Here is a 17,539-nt window from a genome sequence, read left to right on the forward strand (position 1 = left end):
GGGTTACTTGTATTTAAGAATGGTTAGAAGCCTGCTGAGCACAGGCGGTGACTGGTTACAACAGGAACACCGTTTGCAGTGGCAAGAGGCCCTAGCGTGTGCACGTGCACGCACACATACAAAAGCATGTTTAAAAAACTTTTAAAAATACTCAAAATTCAAAACATTTTATTTTTTTCTACAAGAAAAAGGCCAAACACAAATGACTTATACAAACAATTACAGAAACATGCTGTAGCGACAAATTAAAATCTAAATCACAACACAGGAACAAAATACTAGTAGCATCTGCAGAAAATACTTAGGAATATTGCCAATGTCTTCCTGCTTTTTAGAAAACCTGTTTTGCATATAAGGAAATGGCTTGGAATGTTATGTCTGCAAGAATATTGAATCATATACAAGTGATTTTTTTTTTTTTTGCTACGCATATAGTCTTTCCATCACAGTGAAGAAAATTCAGTCAATGATTTTCTAGAAGCCATGCTACCATTAATATAGGTAGAGAACTGGGGCTGTTGGTGTTTCTTTCTGTGGAATTACCTAATGCCAGAGCTATAGGACAGGCTTTTCAAGTGTCCATAAGGATCACCCTGGAGCATTAAATAGATTCTACTCTGATGAATCTCTGTTGCCTTGAACATGAATTTGCACTATGTAATTCTCTCTGTGTGTAGGCATGGGAGACAGTGGTGACCAGAAGCACCAAATACAAGTTTTCCAAGCACAGTTGCATTCAAATGGCCCTTAGGAAACCCCTGATGGTGCTGATATCCTTGGATATGCGTGCTATGGGCTTAGCGGCAGACATTACAGATCTCTTTTGAGTTTAGGGTACAGTGTGCCCTAACCTGAAAGGTGGGCACCACTTACAATTGATAACAATCCCCAAATGGTTTCCTCTTGACTAGTAGCTAAGTTGATTAGAAGCATTTGAAGTCTACATTCTTATCGTTAGACTTGAGTTTCACATATTGCTCATCTGTAGGAGAGTGAAATCCTGGCTTGGTGACTTGTTCATTGTATGTATGGCTTTGATGTCATCTCTGTGCATTGTGATGGGAGCCTGCGGGCCACGGCAAGCCCTTGAGTAAAGCACCAGCCTCAGCGTCCATCTCTTCCTCCCATTCCCATTTCAGGTATTTCTACCCAAAGAGGCTTGCTCCTCTCCCCTCCCCACTGTTCATAAATGGAGATGCCCATTTGACATGGCTGGAGATCACCTTCTCTCTCCACACTGAGTTGTGACTCCCTGTGTAAAAGTCTGAATTCTGCTCTTTGGATCTTGCCAGTTGCTGAGGCCACTGCTTAGTTTGGTCCATGCTCTTAGCTGGATCCAGTTCCTCTGCTCAGAGCTGGCTCCCAGGCCCATCTCCCACCCTGCCTGATTGCAGAAACGTGGAGAGAAGCTGGGCGCGTCCCCCGTGTGGGCGCTGCTTGTGTGGGTTAGGTTAGTGCCATGTGCTAGGTAAGTCGTGGATTTAACTTTAACTCACTTGAGTTTTCTCCCCTGAGATTCCTCAGGGGGCTGTGGCCCTTGTTTCTGATATTCCAAAGCCAAACAGACCCAAGTGTTAGTAGAAGGGCAAAGAAATGTTGACCTCTGCTTTGGACTCAGTGAAAGGCTTTGGAGGGTTTTCTCCTGCAGAGACGCTCCACTTCGATCTGAGGCCTGAGTATGCACATCTCATCAGTTCGGGCTGCGTGTTTTGTCTGCGGCAGCACAAGGGACCCTCTGTACCCTTTATGCGCTGCCCTTGATAAATGCACCAGTTTGGCTTGCTTGTCACCCAACCTTCCAGTTTGTCTCCAATCAAGCTCCTTTCTCCAAAAAGTGCCGCCTCTGATTGGAGTCTAAATATTAGACTGAGCTCTTTAATTTAAACAGTGGCTACTACTCGGGGGTCTAGGACAGCTTTAGACACTGGTCAGCATAGTCAGTACGCGGCCAGCTTGGCTCTGGGAGGAAGAAAGAGAAGGGCCATCTGTGTGAGAGAGACTTGGGCAGTGAATGGGCTAATTCAGTTAACACTTGCAAGTGCAAGGCTGGCCTAACTAGCCAGGCCACGACTAACCCAGTTCTAAACACACAAGCTGCTTGAATACGCTGAATAAAGGACCCAAGACTGGCCTGCTGTTGGCACGGGGAGGGCACGCTGTGCCTGTCGGGTAGTTGGTGCTGGGTGCTGTTTGGAAAGTTCTGCTGTGTCTGGTTGTGGGGTACAGTCAATGTGCCTCACACTGCTTTCTTTCCTGGGTCTTGGGCCTTCGCTGTTCAAGCCCCACTGGTATGATCCCAGAGCAGTCTGCAACGTCCCAGGCCGTGTTGATCTTGAAGCTCTCCTGGCTCCCAGTCTGCACTCCCTTGTCCCTTGCCTTCATATGGGCTCCGGGAGCAAACTCACCTGGGGCCCTTTTTTCCCTAGTCAACTCTGCGTGCCTCCCTTCTTACCCAAATTCAGTTCACAAGAGGTCTTTGGGGATTAAAAAAACTACTGATGGCTATTTATTTACTTTTTAGTGTTTCTCTAGTTTGTCGTTGTCCTAATCTCTTTGTTGGGTTGATTCTAGGCAAATGACTTTCTTACATTGATAGGCTTAGTAAAACAGTGTACTCATTTTCCTCCAATCTTAACTCTGGCACTATTAATTTTGTAATTTTTAGCAGAGCCAACCTTAAGCGTGCCCTGAGCTCAGGCTGAGCAGCTACTGCAAGCTTCACGGGGAGCTCCCTCACCATCTCGCTCCTGGGGTGTTCCCTTCGTGGCTTGTTGCTGATTTGTGACGTGAGTGAAGACTTGTTACTCCAGAGCTAACTGCAGGTTTAGGAACAGATGGGGCAGCCCGGAGGACTTGGGAAGTTAAGGGAGGAGAAAGGGCATGACTTCAAGGTCCCTGAAACAAAGTACAGCGGCAGCATGCTGGTAGGAAGGTCTGGACGAGCTTTCTCTGGCTGCTGGACGCATACTCAAGGGGCTGGGCTTTAATCTTCCCCTCCTCATTGTGCACAGAGTGAATGGCTCTTTGTCTCAGCTTTACTAAGTCAGTGCGCAGGGAAAATGCTAGCCTTTCTCTGGATCAAAGTTGTAAAATGAAGCAAAAGACAACAAATATAACCTTTCCGAATCTATACACAGTGACTCCCCTCTCCTTTTGCCCTTTTCCGTTTCCAAATGCCACATTATTAAAGGTCAAATTTTTGGAAGAAACATACCAGCTTATGGACAAAAAAACAGTCCATCTGGGGGATTTGTGGTCTCCACGAGGCCTGTACAACACATTTGGCCTCCATATTTGTGCCCAAGCCAACTGGAGATGATTTAAATATGTTCGATATAATCTAGTGTTACGTCACGGATGAAGGCTTGTCTGTGCTTGGTTACAAAAGTCAGGATGTCTGGCCTGATTTGGAGATTAAAAGGCGTTTGTGCTATTGTAGTTGGGAGTCCCACAGAAATGCCACTGCATGCTTAGATGTTTCTAGAAACAAGGGACAATTCTGAATACAAGTGAGAAAATTTAGGGCACATGGTCACTTCTGGAGCCACCAGTTCTGTGCATCAAAAGGAGCATCAAAGGCCCTTAACTGTGTTGGAGACAGAAATGCGTCCATCCCAACACTGTTCCACAATGGCCAGTCCACCCTCAGCAGGCCTCTAAAACACTTGGGAGACTGACCCAACTGCAGGTTCTGGGCTCTTTGACCACAAGTTCTGACTCTGTTGGTCTGAGGTGAAGATTCCTCTGCTATATAACTGGTTCTGCTCAGAGCCATGGCCCAGACACTGAGACACTTCACTCAGCCAGTTACCACATAGCTGTGTGTCTGGAGCTGTTTGATCTCTGAGACTTGGGTGAGACTGTTGAGGAATGATGGTTGCCAAAAGGGTTTCCTGCACAATGAACCTCCTAAAATGTGAGCTGTGGTGTTTATTCCCAGCATTATAGGGCTCACCTTTTAAAAAAGTTTTTTCCAGAATGTAGCAAAGCATTATTTCTTCGGAAGATCTAACCATGAGTAATGGAGAAGGGGTGTGTGTGTGTGTATGCATTTTTTCAGGTGGAAGAAACAAAACTGCAAATCCTGTAATTCTGTGTTTGGGTCTCAGAGATTCCTAAGGGCTGAGTTCCTCTATCTTCCTCTTTTCCTACAGGGCATCTTCAGTTGCCATCATCAGGAGAAGGGAAGGCCCAGTTCCTTCAAGCCTGTGAGGCTGGCACCCCAGTTCCCTCCACATGGGCCTGTATGAGTGATTCTGACTTCTCAGGTCTCAGTGGGGAAGCAAGTTATCTTAGAAAAAGGACTGTTATCTGAAAATAAGATGATGGGATTTTAGGATGTTGCATCCTAAGTCACTAGCCAGATATAATGTATGTGTATATGGTGGGGGGGAGGGGCTCCTAGCTCCTAGGATCCTTGACGAGGGTGGCTAATGGCTAATCTCATTATCCAAGATTTCTCTCTCTCTCCTGTTGAATTTATTTTTAACAGAATAGCTTCGAAAAGTGCCAGCGCTTGGCGTATTGAGTCTCACCTCCGTGACTCCTTCCTACTTGGCTTTCTTGGCAGGTTCTAGGGGGAGGTACAAGAGCTAAGTCAGGCAGGAAGAGGAGGAAGAGGAAGAAAAGGAGAGGAAGAGGAGGAGGCGGCGGCAGCAGCAACACTTCATGGAATTACGGACTGATCGTTCCTCTACCATTAGACCATCTCCAAAAAGTTTGGCTGCGGGGGTGCTGGCTCCAAGGCCCCCACTTTCTCCGACCCTGGGGTAGTCTAGGAGGATGCATGGAAAGTGGCGCTGTGGGTCTGACAGCCTGCTGGGCCATCTCTGCTGCCTTGAGACACACTCAGGTAGCTTCTGCCTGCCTCATTCTGTGGCAGGACATCTTGGGTAACAAGAGGGGGATGAGAGCAGAGTGGAGGGCAGATACCCCAGAGAGGCTGCCCCACAGACAGTGACCTCAACACGAGCTAGTGAGGGAATAAAAGGTGATGGGGGCCTGCCTTCCTTCCTTCCTTCTTCCCTCCCTCCTTCTTTCTTTCCTTGCTCTTTCTCTCACCCTCCCATTCTTTCTTCTTTCTTTCTCTCTCTCTCTCTCTCTCCTTTCTTATTTCTTTTTGGTTTTGGGAAGGGTACCAGGCCCTTACCAGTTCAGGCTGCTGATCCTAGCCAACCCGGCCTAAGGCCTCCAGTCTCCAGCTCTAAGTTACAACTCTCAGTGGCCACTGACCACTGATCCTGCATGATCTTCCTCATGCCATGACTGCTGCTTATTACTGAATCCAACACCAGGGGTCCTGACCAAGAGGGAAAGGCGGGCTCCTAAAGCAGCTCAGGCACTCTTGTTCTCAATATCGATTCTGATCATGAGGGAGGGAAGAGAGCTACACAGAAGAGGATGGGCCCAGGGACCAAGTGGATCTCTGCAGCCAGGGGCAAAGCTGGGATCGTTCAGCAGAGGCATAGGGCCCTGGGTGGATCAGTGCAGGGGTGGGTCTCGAGCCTCGTTCCCCAACACTCCAGTCTGGGTTGGGAGGATCATAGTAGCCAGACATGGTGGTCCATGCCTTTGCTCCCCGAACTTGGGAGGCTGAGGCAGCCATGAGTTTGGAATTAGCTTGAGCTACATGACAAATTCTAGGCCAGCCTTGGTTGCCATGTCACAAACAAACAAACAAACAAACAAACAAAAACAAACCCAAATGTGGTGACTGCTTTCATGTTCCTGGAGAGCTAGCTGGGTCTCCGCACCCCACTGAGCAGTGTGCAGAGCCGGAGCATGGCTGCAAGCTACTTCTGTTTCTCCCTTCCTCCCTCCCTTTCCTTCAGCGGGGTTGGGAGGGCACCCCTCCAGTTGCCTAGCACGCTGTACAGATAACATGGCTATGTTGTAAGACCTCGGCCTTTTCTTGGGGCCGGGAGGCTGCTTCTGGCATCTCTGATGCTTCTAGCACCAGGGGCTTGGGGACGTGGGGCACCCACAGCCCCACTGCTCCCAGGAGGCCTCCTGGCGCAGATCAACAAGCCCTGGAGAGGGTGTCAGGACCATGTGCACTTCGCCCAGCTCTGTGCGGCGTCTGTCTTCCTCACAGCACTTGGGTGGAGGCCAGGGCAGAGAGGATCTCTTTCTAGCAGGAATTCCAACAGCCTTCCATGTGCATGCTGAGCTCTGCCTCCCTGGAGAGAAATACTTGCTGTGTTTCTGAACCTTTCCACGCCGAGGCCCTCTGGAAAGCCAGTGGCCTACTGACACCTTGCTATACGGGATGGGCACCTTCTGATCCTGTGCCCAGGACCTGTCTGTTCTCTGAGCGCCCATGTGGCCTCGGGGAGGGAAGAGCACCCTCTGTGGAATGTCGGGGAGGCAGAACGTCCCTGCGACCCTCTCCCCAGGGAGCTCACGAGGCTTCCTCTCCTCTGTGAGGCTTTCTGCAAGGACTGCGCTCTGCTATCGGCTCTGAGCGCGGGTGGCATGACGTGGGTGTCCGTCCATTTCGGTTCTGAAAGGCTCCGCTTGTTGCATAGGGTCTGGCTTCATCCTGCTGACGTCGAGGTCCCCTGGGGGCCACCTGTGATGGAGCCTTCGCCTGCCTGTTCCCAGGGGAGGTCTCAAACAAGGTCCACGCGATCTTGCGGAGGTAAGTGGTGGGTTCCTGGGCTGGGCCTTTCTATTTTTTATTTTCTATTAGTTTGTAAAAACATTATTAAAAATTATTGCCTCCTGTGTTGCTGAGGTCCAAATATAATGTCTGCATTTGATGAGAGGGGGTGGGTCAAGGCCTGGAAGGGGGCCTCTGCCCACAGGCAAGCAGAATGCTGATAAGAATGAGAACAAGCCACACACACATCTCACTTGGTATCGGAGGCAGGGGTGCAAGCACATGGTGGGTCTAGTGATGCCATGTCAGTCTAGGAGGCCCGTTCTGAGGAGCCTTAGGGGCTCTCCAAGGCTGCTGCTTAGTCACATGGCATTGGCATGTCATGGTCAAGGAGACGGGAATTTCACGTACAAGCGGTTCCTGGTTCCGAGGCATGTAGGATGCGTATTCTCTCCAGGAACCAGAGAGGAAGAGGAGGAGGCAGGAGAAAAGTACCCATCATGGAGCCCTCCTGCCCTCCTGCCTGGGCGTGGCTAGTCGGAGAAGAGGCTGGCGAAGGACTTCCTCAGGTTGCGGATGGTCTCGGCCTTGGCCTCGTCTTCACTTGGGGTCCCTCGCTGGGAGGCGTCGGACGTGCTGAGGCTGTTGGTCAGGGACTGGGATTTGCTGAAATAGAAAGCAAGGAGGTTGGAACAGCCACGGCCGAGACTCTGGAGGAAATGAGTCTGCGGCTGGCCTACAAGCCAAGGGGCTGAGTCCAGTCTTTGGAAAGGAGGCCAGTGCAGAAAGCAAGCCGTGCAGTGCCTGTAGGTGGGGACATCGCCCCCAGAAATCCTCAAGGCACTTTGTGTTGCCAGTTTTTTTTTTTTTTTTTTTTGAGGTAGGGTCTCAGGCTGACCTGGAATTCACTATGTAGTCTCAGGGTGGCCTTGAACTCTCCATGATCCTCCTACCTCTGCCTCCCTAGTGCTGGGATTACAGGCATGCATCACCACGCCTGGCCATGTATTTTTATTTTATTTTTATTTTTGAGAGAGAGAGAGAAAGAGAAAGAGGCAGAGAGAGAAAGAAAGGGCGCACCAGAGCCTTCAGCCGCTTCAAACAAACTCCAGATGTATGCGCCACCTGTGCATTTGGCTTACATGGGTCCTAGGGAATCGAACCTGGGTCCTTTGGTTCACAGACAAACACCTTAATCACTAAGCCGTCTCTCCAGCCCTACCTGTCCTTAGTTTTTAAGGCACAGAAATTGGGATTCACAGAGGCAAATACCTCGCTCTGGTGGGTGTTTCAGCAAGCCACGGGGAGCCACACGTCTGGTATTCTTGCCCTAGCCCGGGCTGTTTGACAGCCGGACCCTGTGCGCTCAAACTCACTGCGTCAGCTGCCGTGGGCTGAGCATCCACATCTGGCTCCGGTTCCTCCCACAGTGGCTCCTGCCCTAGCCGGGAAGTTAGGCAGCTTCTCTGACCTCCGATGTCTCTGGCAAGTCCCCTTCTCAGGGCCTCCTCTACTGGCTGGCCCCATGTCTCACCTAGTGCTGACATTGTGGGCTTCAATTCCCAGCTCTTCCCTGAAGCCTTTCTGACTGATGACCCTCCTCAGTTTGGACTTGTCACAGGGCCAAGTGTTTGGACCATAGTGTGCCTTCCTCTGGGGGGTCTCCATGAGTACCAGCCCTCATTGCTAAGCACTTCTTCTGTGGCAGGCCCAGGGCTAGATGGCAAGGGGGGGGGGTGCGGGGAGGGGGTTGCAGAGAAGAATATGAGGCCCTTCCCTCAAAAGGCTCCCAGTCCAGTACAGGTGACAGAGAAGGAAGCGATGACACAGATGTTACCTGTTTAAGAGATCTGTGCACAGCCTTGTCATTACAGTGAAAATCAAAATGCTGGCAACTCTACAGAGGAACTATCAGGGCTGTTTAGCTGAGCTAAACACAGAACAAGTTGCAAAACTAAAAAAGATTATGAACCAGGAAAAAAAAATTAAAAAATTTAAAATTTATTTGTGAGACAGACAGAGAGAGAGAGAGAGAGAGAGAGAGAGAGAGAGAGACAGACAGACAGACAGACAGACAGAGACAGAGAGAGAATATGGCTGCTGCAAACAAACTCCAGATGCATGTACCACCTTGTGCATCTGGCTTACGTGGGTCCCGGGGAATCAAACCTGGGTTCTTTGGCTTTGCAAGCAAGTGCCTTAACCTCCAAGCCATCCCTCCAGCACTTTAAAAATTAAAAAAAAATTAAATAAAAATTTTTTAAAGCAACTAAGTTTTGTGATGATTTGATAAGCAGCAAGCATTAACCACACGTGGACTGCGGGAGAACCTGGAGGGATGAATCCATGTTAGTCTCAGACCTCTCTCCCCTTCCCAACTGGACACTGAAATGTTTCTTCAAGGCGGTCCCTTCCCACCCTGCTCCACCAGGACCCAGACAACCTGGCTCTGTGAGCTGGCACCTCCATCAGCCCCCTCCCACTGGGCCCTTCCCACTGGCAAGCCCACAACCCCCAAGGGACGTCAAAGCCCTCCTGCTTCTCTCTATTCCGTCTGCCTTTCTGTCCAGGTGCGTGTTGTTCTCTCTGCTGATGGGTCCACCTTTATCTGTTTTTCTCTCTCAACTCTCTCCATTCTCCACCTCTCCCTCAGCTCCCGGGGCCCCTTTCCGGCATCAGCATTCTACAACTGCGCACCTGCTCCATCTGCCTCCCCGCACCCCTAAAAGCCCAACAGCATTGCCCCATCGGAGCCAATGGACGACGTCCTCTTATGTAACGCGCACAGTGCTCTCGGACCCTCAAGACACCTTGCAGTCCACTCTGTACCCTCACCTCGCTGGTCCCTGCCACGCGAATGCCACCCTATGGGCCTGCCTCTGCCCTCCTGGCCCCTCCTTTGTCTCTGAGCCCCTGACCCTGAGACAGCCCGGCTCTGCCCGCACCCCGCCTCCACCCTACACACCCTTTCTGACTCCCAGCACTTACTTGAGGTGGGGGTGAGGCGGAGCTGGTTTCTGGGGCTCCTCGCCCTGCTGGGAGGTGCTGCGGCCCTGCGCAGGGGGCCGGTGCTGGGAGCTGAGGCTGGCGCCGGGCTTGGAGGCCTGACTCGGAGAGCTGCTGCAGGATGCCCGGGTTAGCTGCGGAGAGCCCGGGGACCTTTGCTGCTGTGGAGATCCCGACTGGGGGCTCAGGGGCTGCTGGCCTTGTGGGGAGAGCCTCTGTTGGGAGGGGCTCCTGGATCTGGGGGGTTGAGGGGACTGAGCTTGACGAGGGCCCCCTATAGGCCAAAGAAAGGATTCAGTTAGAATTTGTTCCTGGGATAACAAATCTGGCTGAGGGCTTCAATGGATATTGATTTCAAGTGTTGTTTCTAACAGCAAAACGTCTGTGGCTGCCAAACCACCCAGGGTGATTAGGAACATCAAGAACCATTGAGGGGGCTGGAGAGATGGCTTAGCGGTTAAGGGCTTGCCTGTGAAGCCTAAGGACCCAGATTCGAGGCTCGGTTCCCCAGGACCCACGTTAGCCAGATGCACAAGGGGGCGCACGCGTCTGGAGTTCGTTTGCAGTGGCTGGAAGCCCTGGCACGCCCATGCTCTCTCTCTTTCCTCCTCCTTCTCCTCTCTCTGTCACTCTCAAATAATAATTAAAAAAATAATAAAAATTATAAAAAAAGAACCATTGAGGGCGCTGGAGCGATAGCTTAACGGTTAAGGTGTTTGCCTGCAAAGCCAAAGGACCCTGGTTGGATTCCCCAGGACCCACGTAAGCCAGGTGCACAAAGTGGCACATGCATCGTTTGCAGTGGCTGGAAGCCCTGGTGTGCCCATTCTCTCTCTCTCACTCTTTCAAATAAAAAAAAAAAAACCTTAAAAAAAAATAAAAAGAAACATCTAGGGGCTAGGGAGATGCTTCTGCCATCTGCCATTAAAAGTGCTTACCTTGCAAGCCAGTTGACTCAAGTTTGATCCCCAGGACCCATGTAGATGAACCCATCCATATACATCCATAATCCCAATATGACGAAGGCAAGGAGAGGCAGAGCCACAGGATCTTAAAGCTTGTGATGCCCATTCTCAGTGGCCCAAACAAGAATGACCATGTCTCAAAGTGGATGGAGAGGACTAAGACTCTTGAGATTGTCCTCTAGCCTCTGCACATGGGATGTGGCATGTTCCCAGAGACACACACGCACAATAAATACCTAGATGGGGATACACTCGGTGGAGTGCTTGGCTAGCTTCAGTCCCCAGCGCTGCATTAACCACTTGCTTGCCCGTAATACTAGCACTGATAAGGTAGGAGGATCAGGAGTTCAAGGTCATCCTTAGCTGCATAGTGAGTTTCTAGGAAGCCCGGGATTCATGAAACTCTGTCTTAAATATGGAAACAAAAAGATCTAGATAAGGGCTTGGGAGATGGTGCAGTGGTTTGAAGCACTTCCTTGCAAAGGCAGATGGCCTTGGTTCAGTTCCCCAGTACCCACGTAAAGCTAGATGTACAAAGTAGTCCATGTATCTGGAGTTTGTTTGCAATGGCAGGAGATCCTGGTGCACCCATTTACACACACACACACACACACACACACACACACACATTTTCTCTCTCTCTATTTTTCTGTGTCTGCTTGTGAATAAATAATAAATAAAATTAAAATAAAAACAGGGCTGGAGAGATGGCTTAGTGGTTGAGTGCTTGCCTGTGAAGCCTAAGGACCTCGGTTCAAGGCTCGATTCCCCAGGACCCTCGTAAGCCAGATGCACAAGGTGGCACATGCGTCTGGAGTCCATTTGCAGTGGCTGGAGGCCCTGGAATGCCCATTCAATCTCTCTCTCTCTCTCTCTCTCTCTCTCTCTGCCTTTTTCTCTCTCTGTCTGTCACTCTCAAATAAATAAAAATAAACAAAAAGTTTTAAAAGAAAAAAAAACATTTAGGTAATGGAATACGGCCTGATCACAACATGTGGTAATATTCTACCATGGACAACATTAACTGCATGTCAATGCTATGTGCTGCTGATCGATACATGAAACAACAAAGACAATGGAGCTTATATGACTGCATATAATTTTACGTCTTGGCACAAATACATAGAGCCATGATCTGGGCGTGGTGGTGTGCCTTTAATCCCAGCACTCGGGAGGCAAAGGTAGGAGGATCACTGTGAGCTCCAGGACAGTCTGGGACAACAGAGTGAATTCCAGGTCATTCTGGGCTAGAGCGAGACCCTGCCTCACCCCCCCCCAAAAAAAAGAAATACTTAAAATTTGTACACTAGAACCAGTGGGCCTCAAGCATAAACGAGCCTGTGGATCCCTGGGCGAATCTTGTCACTAGAGATTTGGTGTGTGTTATGGACTGAATCGAATTTCCTCCAAAATTCATATATTGATTCCTTAGTTCTTGATACAACTGTATTTGGAGACGGGTTATTTTTATTTTTATTTTATTTTTGGAGGTAATTAGGGCTCCAGGCTATAAGGGTGAAGCTCTTATTCAACAGAGACGTAGTCCTCATGTGGAGAAAAGTGATGTTAGGGGCATGTGTGTGAGGCCAAGCATGGTGGCTCATGCCAGCCCTTCGGAGGCTAATGCAAAGGCTACAGCAAGCTTGAGGCTGGCCTGGGCTTCATAGTGAGTTCTAGGCAAGACTTGGCAATAAAGTGAGACCCTGTCTCAAAACAATCTGTCACTAGTAGCATCACCACCCAAATTCAATAAAAACAAAAACTTGTGTGTAGCGACGATGTGCATGGGGGGAGGCGGATGAAAAGAAACCAGCCCTGCTGCACCTTGACATTGGACTTCTAGCCTCCAGAAGTATGAGGAAACAAACTTCTGTTGTTCAAAGCCCCAGTGCGTGGTCCTTGGCTATTGAGCAGGGCTGAGCGACTGAAGACAGGATCCAGCCGTTTGGAGCTGTGTGAGGCCCTAAATCACGCCTGCAAAAGTGGAAGGACTGTGAGGGATTGAATTCTCTCCTTTCTGCTCCCTAGTGTTGGGCACAATGAAGATGTGTTGCTCTGCATACAGTGGAGGAATTATCCCTCACTCTGGGGGTTCCTAAAAAGTTGTCCAAGCGTTCAGGAGCTTTCATAGCATTTGGCGTAGAGAGGCTGTCAGGAGGGCAGCTCTGTGCTCAGCTCACAGAGGTGGAAACGGAACCCCCTCCCCACAGTGAGGCTCTGAGTCCGGGGGACATTTTCCTGCAAATGAAGAAACCAAAGCTTTCTTTGGCGCCAGCATGTTTGAGCTAGGTACAAGGGGAACATGGACTAGACCTCCACACCCTCTCTGGGCACATTTGCGGAGGGTACACCCTGTCTTGTCCGATGGGCCAGACTCCACACTGGCACTACTTGGACCCCAGGTCCTGACAGGTCTTGTCTTAAACAGGCCATGATTCTGGGTATGTCACACAATGAGGTCTTTACAACAAACGTCTCTTCCAATTTAAACCTTTTCCTGTGCTTATGGGACACACTTTTAAAAACTGGATTAATATAGCACTAGTTTGGCTACTGACTGGGTACGCCTCTGGGTCATGAACTCTTTTGTGGCTGTAGACTGAAGGGCTCAGTGATCTCGAATTTAAACACCCATGGGGCTAGGAAGGCAGGTAAATAAGTGGTAAGGAAAATCACATGGCTGTAAAAAGATTTCCTAGCCAGCCGATTAATGTGTTTATCTGATGTGTTCCCGCAGAAATTTGGAAACAGCTGGCAACAGTGATGCCATTTTAGGAGGTTTAAGGTTAACCAGGGTCATTGCAGTCCCTGAAAATGGCTACAATATAATGTTGAAGTGTTCTCATAAGGCTTAATTAAAAGTTTACTGTAACTTGTTCTAACTTTAATGAAACTTAAAAAAGTTAATAGAATGCATGAAATAAAAATTTCCTGAATCAGGCATAATAGCACATGCCTGAAACCCCAGCTCTGGAAGGGTGAGGGAGGAGGACTGCCCTAAGTTTGAAGCCGACCTGGGCTACATAGTTTCAGGGGGGCAGCCTGTGGTACAGAGAGAGACAACCCTGTGTCAAAACACTAAAACAAAAGCACAAACACAATTTCCACATAATATAAAACACGGTTTGGAGAACTCTTTCTAAGGAGGGGGGGACGAAGAAAATGACAGTTGACTCTTGTAACTATGAGCACAAGGCAATGGTGAGTCCTTGCTGTGTCGAGGGACCAGTGTGTTTACTGTGGATGCTGGGTAGAAAGAAGGCAGGCGTTTTTTCTGAGCTATCAGGAGAAGCTGGAAATTGACCAGGAGTGGGGGGTGGAGCTCTGAAGATAAAATCCAGATGTTTAAATAAAAGTTCTTGAGTTTTTTATGTTGACTATTTTTTGTTTTCTAAACCCACTTCAGGTCAAATAAAACATCTGTTTTCTCCTTTTCCCTTGAGCATTCATTCCATCCCCAGGCCTGGGCTGACGCTATCCTGGAAAATTTGTGTACCCATTCAATAACTCATTAACTATTTCTTGAGTCCCTAGTATACTCCTGGGATGCATCAAGGGACACCTCAGCTATTTCTTACAGATTCTTGGCAAAGAAAACCATTTAGTATTTCTCATGTAAGTCCATACAAAAATATTAACATACACAGAAAGGCACAGGATTGATGCTAGAAGGTGAAGTTTATTGACAGAAAGCTTCACTTTTGCTGAATCTGAAAATGATCAGGGGGTTCAAAACAAGTTAATCATGTGATCCTCTTATTTGCAAAAATTGGTGAAAATGTTTCTAAATTAGCCTTGTTATTTTCAATCTGAATGTTAATTCACTGAATGTTTCCTCTAATTACCTTAATTGGTTTCAATTGATTATTTTTCAACTTACCAACATGGTGTTTAGCTACATGTGCCTTAAAATAATATCTCTTTATCAAGTCTATGTCTACTCTGGGCCAGAGAGGAAGTCAGAATACAAGTAACTCTCTGTTTTTTAAGAGGGCACTGTTCAAAAGTGGTTTAAAAGAGTCAGTCCTGGGCAGAGCGAGGAAGGAGGGGGCAGGGGCAAGTTGGTCCAGTAGGCGGATGAATCAGAAGTGTTGGACCATTTATAACTATGGAGTTATTGCTAGGCCAGAGGGGGAGGGGCTGCATGTGTTGGAAGGGTTGTTGTAACTATTAAAAGCCATCTGCCTATTAGAACTCTTAGTATGACACAAGCTATCCATAGTAAGAGCTGTGTAATTATTATTATTATTATTATTATTATTATTATTATTATTTTTGGTTTTCCAAGGTAGGGTTTCACTCTAGCCCAGGCTGACCTGGAATTCACTCTGTAGTCTCAGGGTGGCCTTGAACTCACAGTGATCCTCCTACCTCTGCCTCCCAAGTGCTGGAATTAAAGGCATGCGCCACCACGCCTGGCTTGTGTAATCGTTATTAATGGTAAGTTATTTGCCGTGAGAACTAAAACTCTCAACATCACCCCGCGTCAGACCTCTTGCTAATCGCTCTCCCTGCATCAACTCTGGGCACCTCTCCATTATTCGACATGACAGCTGCTAGTTCTTCCTTTGTCACTAAGGAAACTGAGGTTTGGGGAGAGGTGGTGTCACTTGCCTAAACTGCAAAGGTGGTGAGACATGAAGCTGGATGCAGGCATGTGCGTCCATTAGGAGAGTACTGCTGGGCAATTCATACAGTTTACTAGAGTTCCGCGTGCCAGAGCCTTGATCTCCCTGCTCATGACACTCCTGGGATATAGTGGAAGGAAGCAATGTCACTGGTGACATGTCCTTGATGGGAGATTGGCATGCGGAGTCATTTCTCTCTCTCTGCTTCCCAGTGCCCCGAGTGAGCAGTCTTCTCTACGATACAGCCATCTGCCTATTAGAACTCTTAGTATGACACAAGCTATCTATAGTAAGAGCTGTGTAATCATTATTATTATTATTATTTTTGGTTTTCCAAGGTAGGGTTTCACTCTAGCCCAGGCTGACCTGGATTTCACTATGTAATCACAGGGTGGCCTTGAACTCATGGTGATCCTCCTACCTCTGCCTCCTGAGAGCTAGGATTAAAGGCATGTGCCATCACGCCCAGCTGGTGTTACTTTTTTTTTTTTTTATGGTAAAGGGCTCTGAGTATTAAATCATGGAGACTTGTCACCATAGAGAATCAAATAAACTTCAGGAAGCAAGGCTCTGAAATAAATGGGGAAAATCAACTCTGGCCTCTAGAATGAATGCAAATTCTAAAATACTGACTTTTATTTTAAATTGTTTATTTGAGAGAGACAGAGAGACAGAGACAGGTAGAGAGAAAGAGGATGGACACGCCTGGGCCTGCAGCCACTACAAAGGAACTCCAGACGCGTGCGCCACCATGCACATCTGACTTACATGGGTACTAGGGAACTGAATCTGGGTCCTTAGGCTTCACAGGCAAGAACCTTAACTGCAAAGCCATCTCTTCAGTCCATGCATGCAATTTTGAATACGTTATTATTAGTAATTATTATTATTATTTTTGAGATAGGTTCTCACATTGTAGCCTAGACTGGCCTCAAATGTAAAATTCTCCTGCCTCAGCCTCCCAAGTATTGGGATTACAAATATGGGCCACCACGCCTGGTTTGTTACTATATTCTGAGAAGACTATTTGACCACAGATACTGAAATACAAAAAGCTCACTGAACCCAGTATTTTGTCAAATAATTTTCAGTCCATGGATGAACATAATTTTGATCATTATGCACATTCTAAAGTATATTGGGGGAAAAACGGTCAACTCCAAACTCATTTATAGGGAAAAAAAATAAGCTAACATGAAGGCATATATTGAGTAAATAATAGTAATGAGAGAAGAAATGAAAGGAGATTGAAGGGAGGTTGGGTTGGGGAGGGGAACATGTTACCTAGGCCTGCGGAAAAGGAAGCTAACAGGTGCCCGAGGCTGGTGTTTCTCCAGAAGCAATGGATCCATTCCTTTAATGGGCGTGAGTAGGAAGGCCAGGATGGGATAAAAATGCCTTCTTTCTGACAGGTTGTGGAGATCTGTCCAAGAGCACAAGGAGACCATGCACCCTGGCTTGTCCAATGCAAGCTGCTCTGAAGCCCCAGCTGGCTCAGTGTGGAGCAAGCCTGCACTCAGGGCTCTATTGCAAGGGAGGTGCTTGGCAGATGTTCCCTCCAGGGCCCTCCAGCACCAGCCTTCTCCAGCAAGCTTCTTGGCTCTCCTCATGACCTCTTCCCCCTTGTTAGCCATGCTCTGGACACTCACCTAGCAGTGCCACACCAGTTTCTTTTTCTGTGTATGTGCGTTTTTATGAATGTTCTTATGTGTGTGGGCACACGTGTGTGTGGGTGCATGCGCATTATGTGTGTGTATGCATGTAGAGGCCAGAGGCAGAGTTCAGAGGTCTCTGTCAGTCGCTCTTCACTTTATTTTGTTTTATTTTATTTTATTTTTTGGTTTTTCGAGGTAGGGTCTCATTCTGGCCCAGGCTGACCTGGAATTCACTCTGCAGTCTCAGGATGGCCTTGAACTCACAGTGATCCTCCTACCTTTGCCTCCCGTGTGCTGGGATTAAAGGCATACGCCACCATGCCTGGCTCGCTCGTCACTTTTTAAAATTTTATTTTATTTATTTATTTTTTTTTTGTTTTTTTGAGGTAGGGTCTCACTCTAGCCCAGGCTGACCTGGAATTCACTATGGAGTCTCAGGGTGTCCTCAAACTCAGGCGATCCTCCTACCTCTGCCTCCCGAGTGCTGGGATTAAAGGCGTGCACTACCACACCCAGCAACTTTATTTATTTATTTTTTTAAACTTTATTTTGTTTTATTTTTTATCTTTTCACAATTTTTATTAACATTTTCCATGATTATAAAAAATACCCCATGGTAATACCCCCCCCACTTTCTCCTTTGAAATTCCATTCTCCAGCATATTAATTCCCCATCTCAATCAT

The 17,539-nt window shown here is 48.1% G+C and overlaps 1 protein-coding gene and 1 non-coding gene across 3 annotated transcripts in view; one reads left to right on the top strand and one right to left on the bottom strand.

Moving 5' to 3' along the window:
- Positions 1-151: 151 nt before the first annotated feature.
- Positions 152-17,539, bottom strand: part of Syn3 (synapsin III) — a 525,100-nt gene continuing 507,712 nt past the window's right edge. For both annotated transcript variants that reach the window (XM_045152296.1, XM_004650254.2), the window contains exons 13-14: positions 9,590-9,881; positions 152-7,267 (exon numbers count right to left, since the gene is read on the bottom strand). In XM_045152296.1, coding sequence (XP_045008231.1) covers positions 7,135-7,267; positions 9,590-9,881 — 425 coding nt within the window. In that variant the 3' untranslated portion in view covers positions 152-7,134. The remainder of the gene's footprint in view (positions 7,268-9,589; positions 9,882-17,539) is intronic.
- LOC123461963 lies at positions 13,269-13,398 on the top strand. Its single transcript, XR_006638006.1, has one exon. It is a non-coding gene; the product is annotated as a small nucleolar RNA SNORA33 (small nucleolar RNA).

Source organism: Jaculus jaculus, chromosome 6 (assembly GCF_020740685.1).
Source record: "Jaculus jaculus isolate mJacJac1 chromosome 6, mJacJac1.mat.Y.cur, whole genome shotgun sequence".
NCBI classification, from domain to species: Eukaryota; Metazoa; Chordata; class Mammalia; order Rodentia; family Dipodidae; genus Jaculus; species Jaculus jaculus.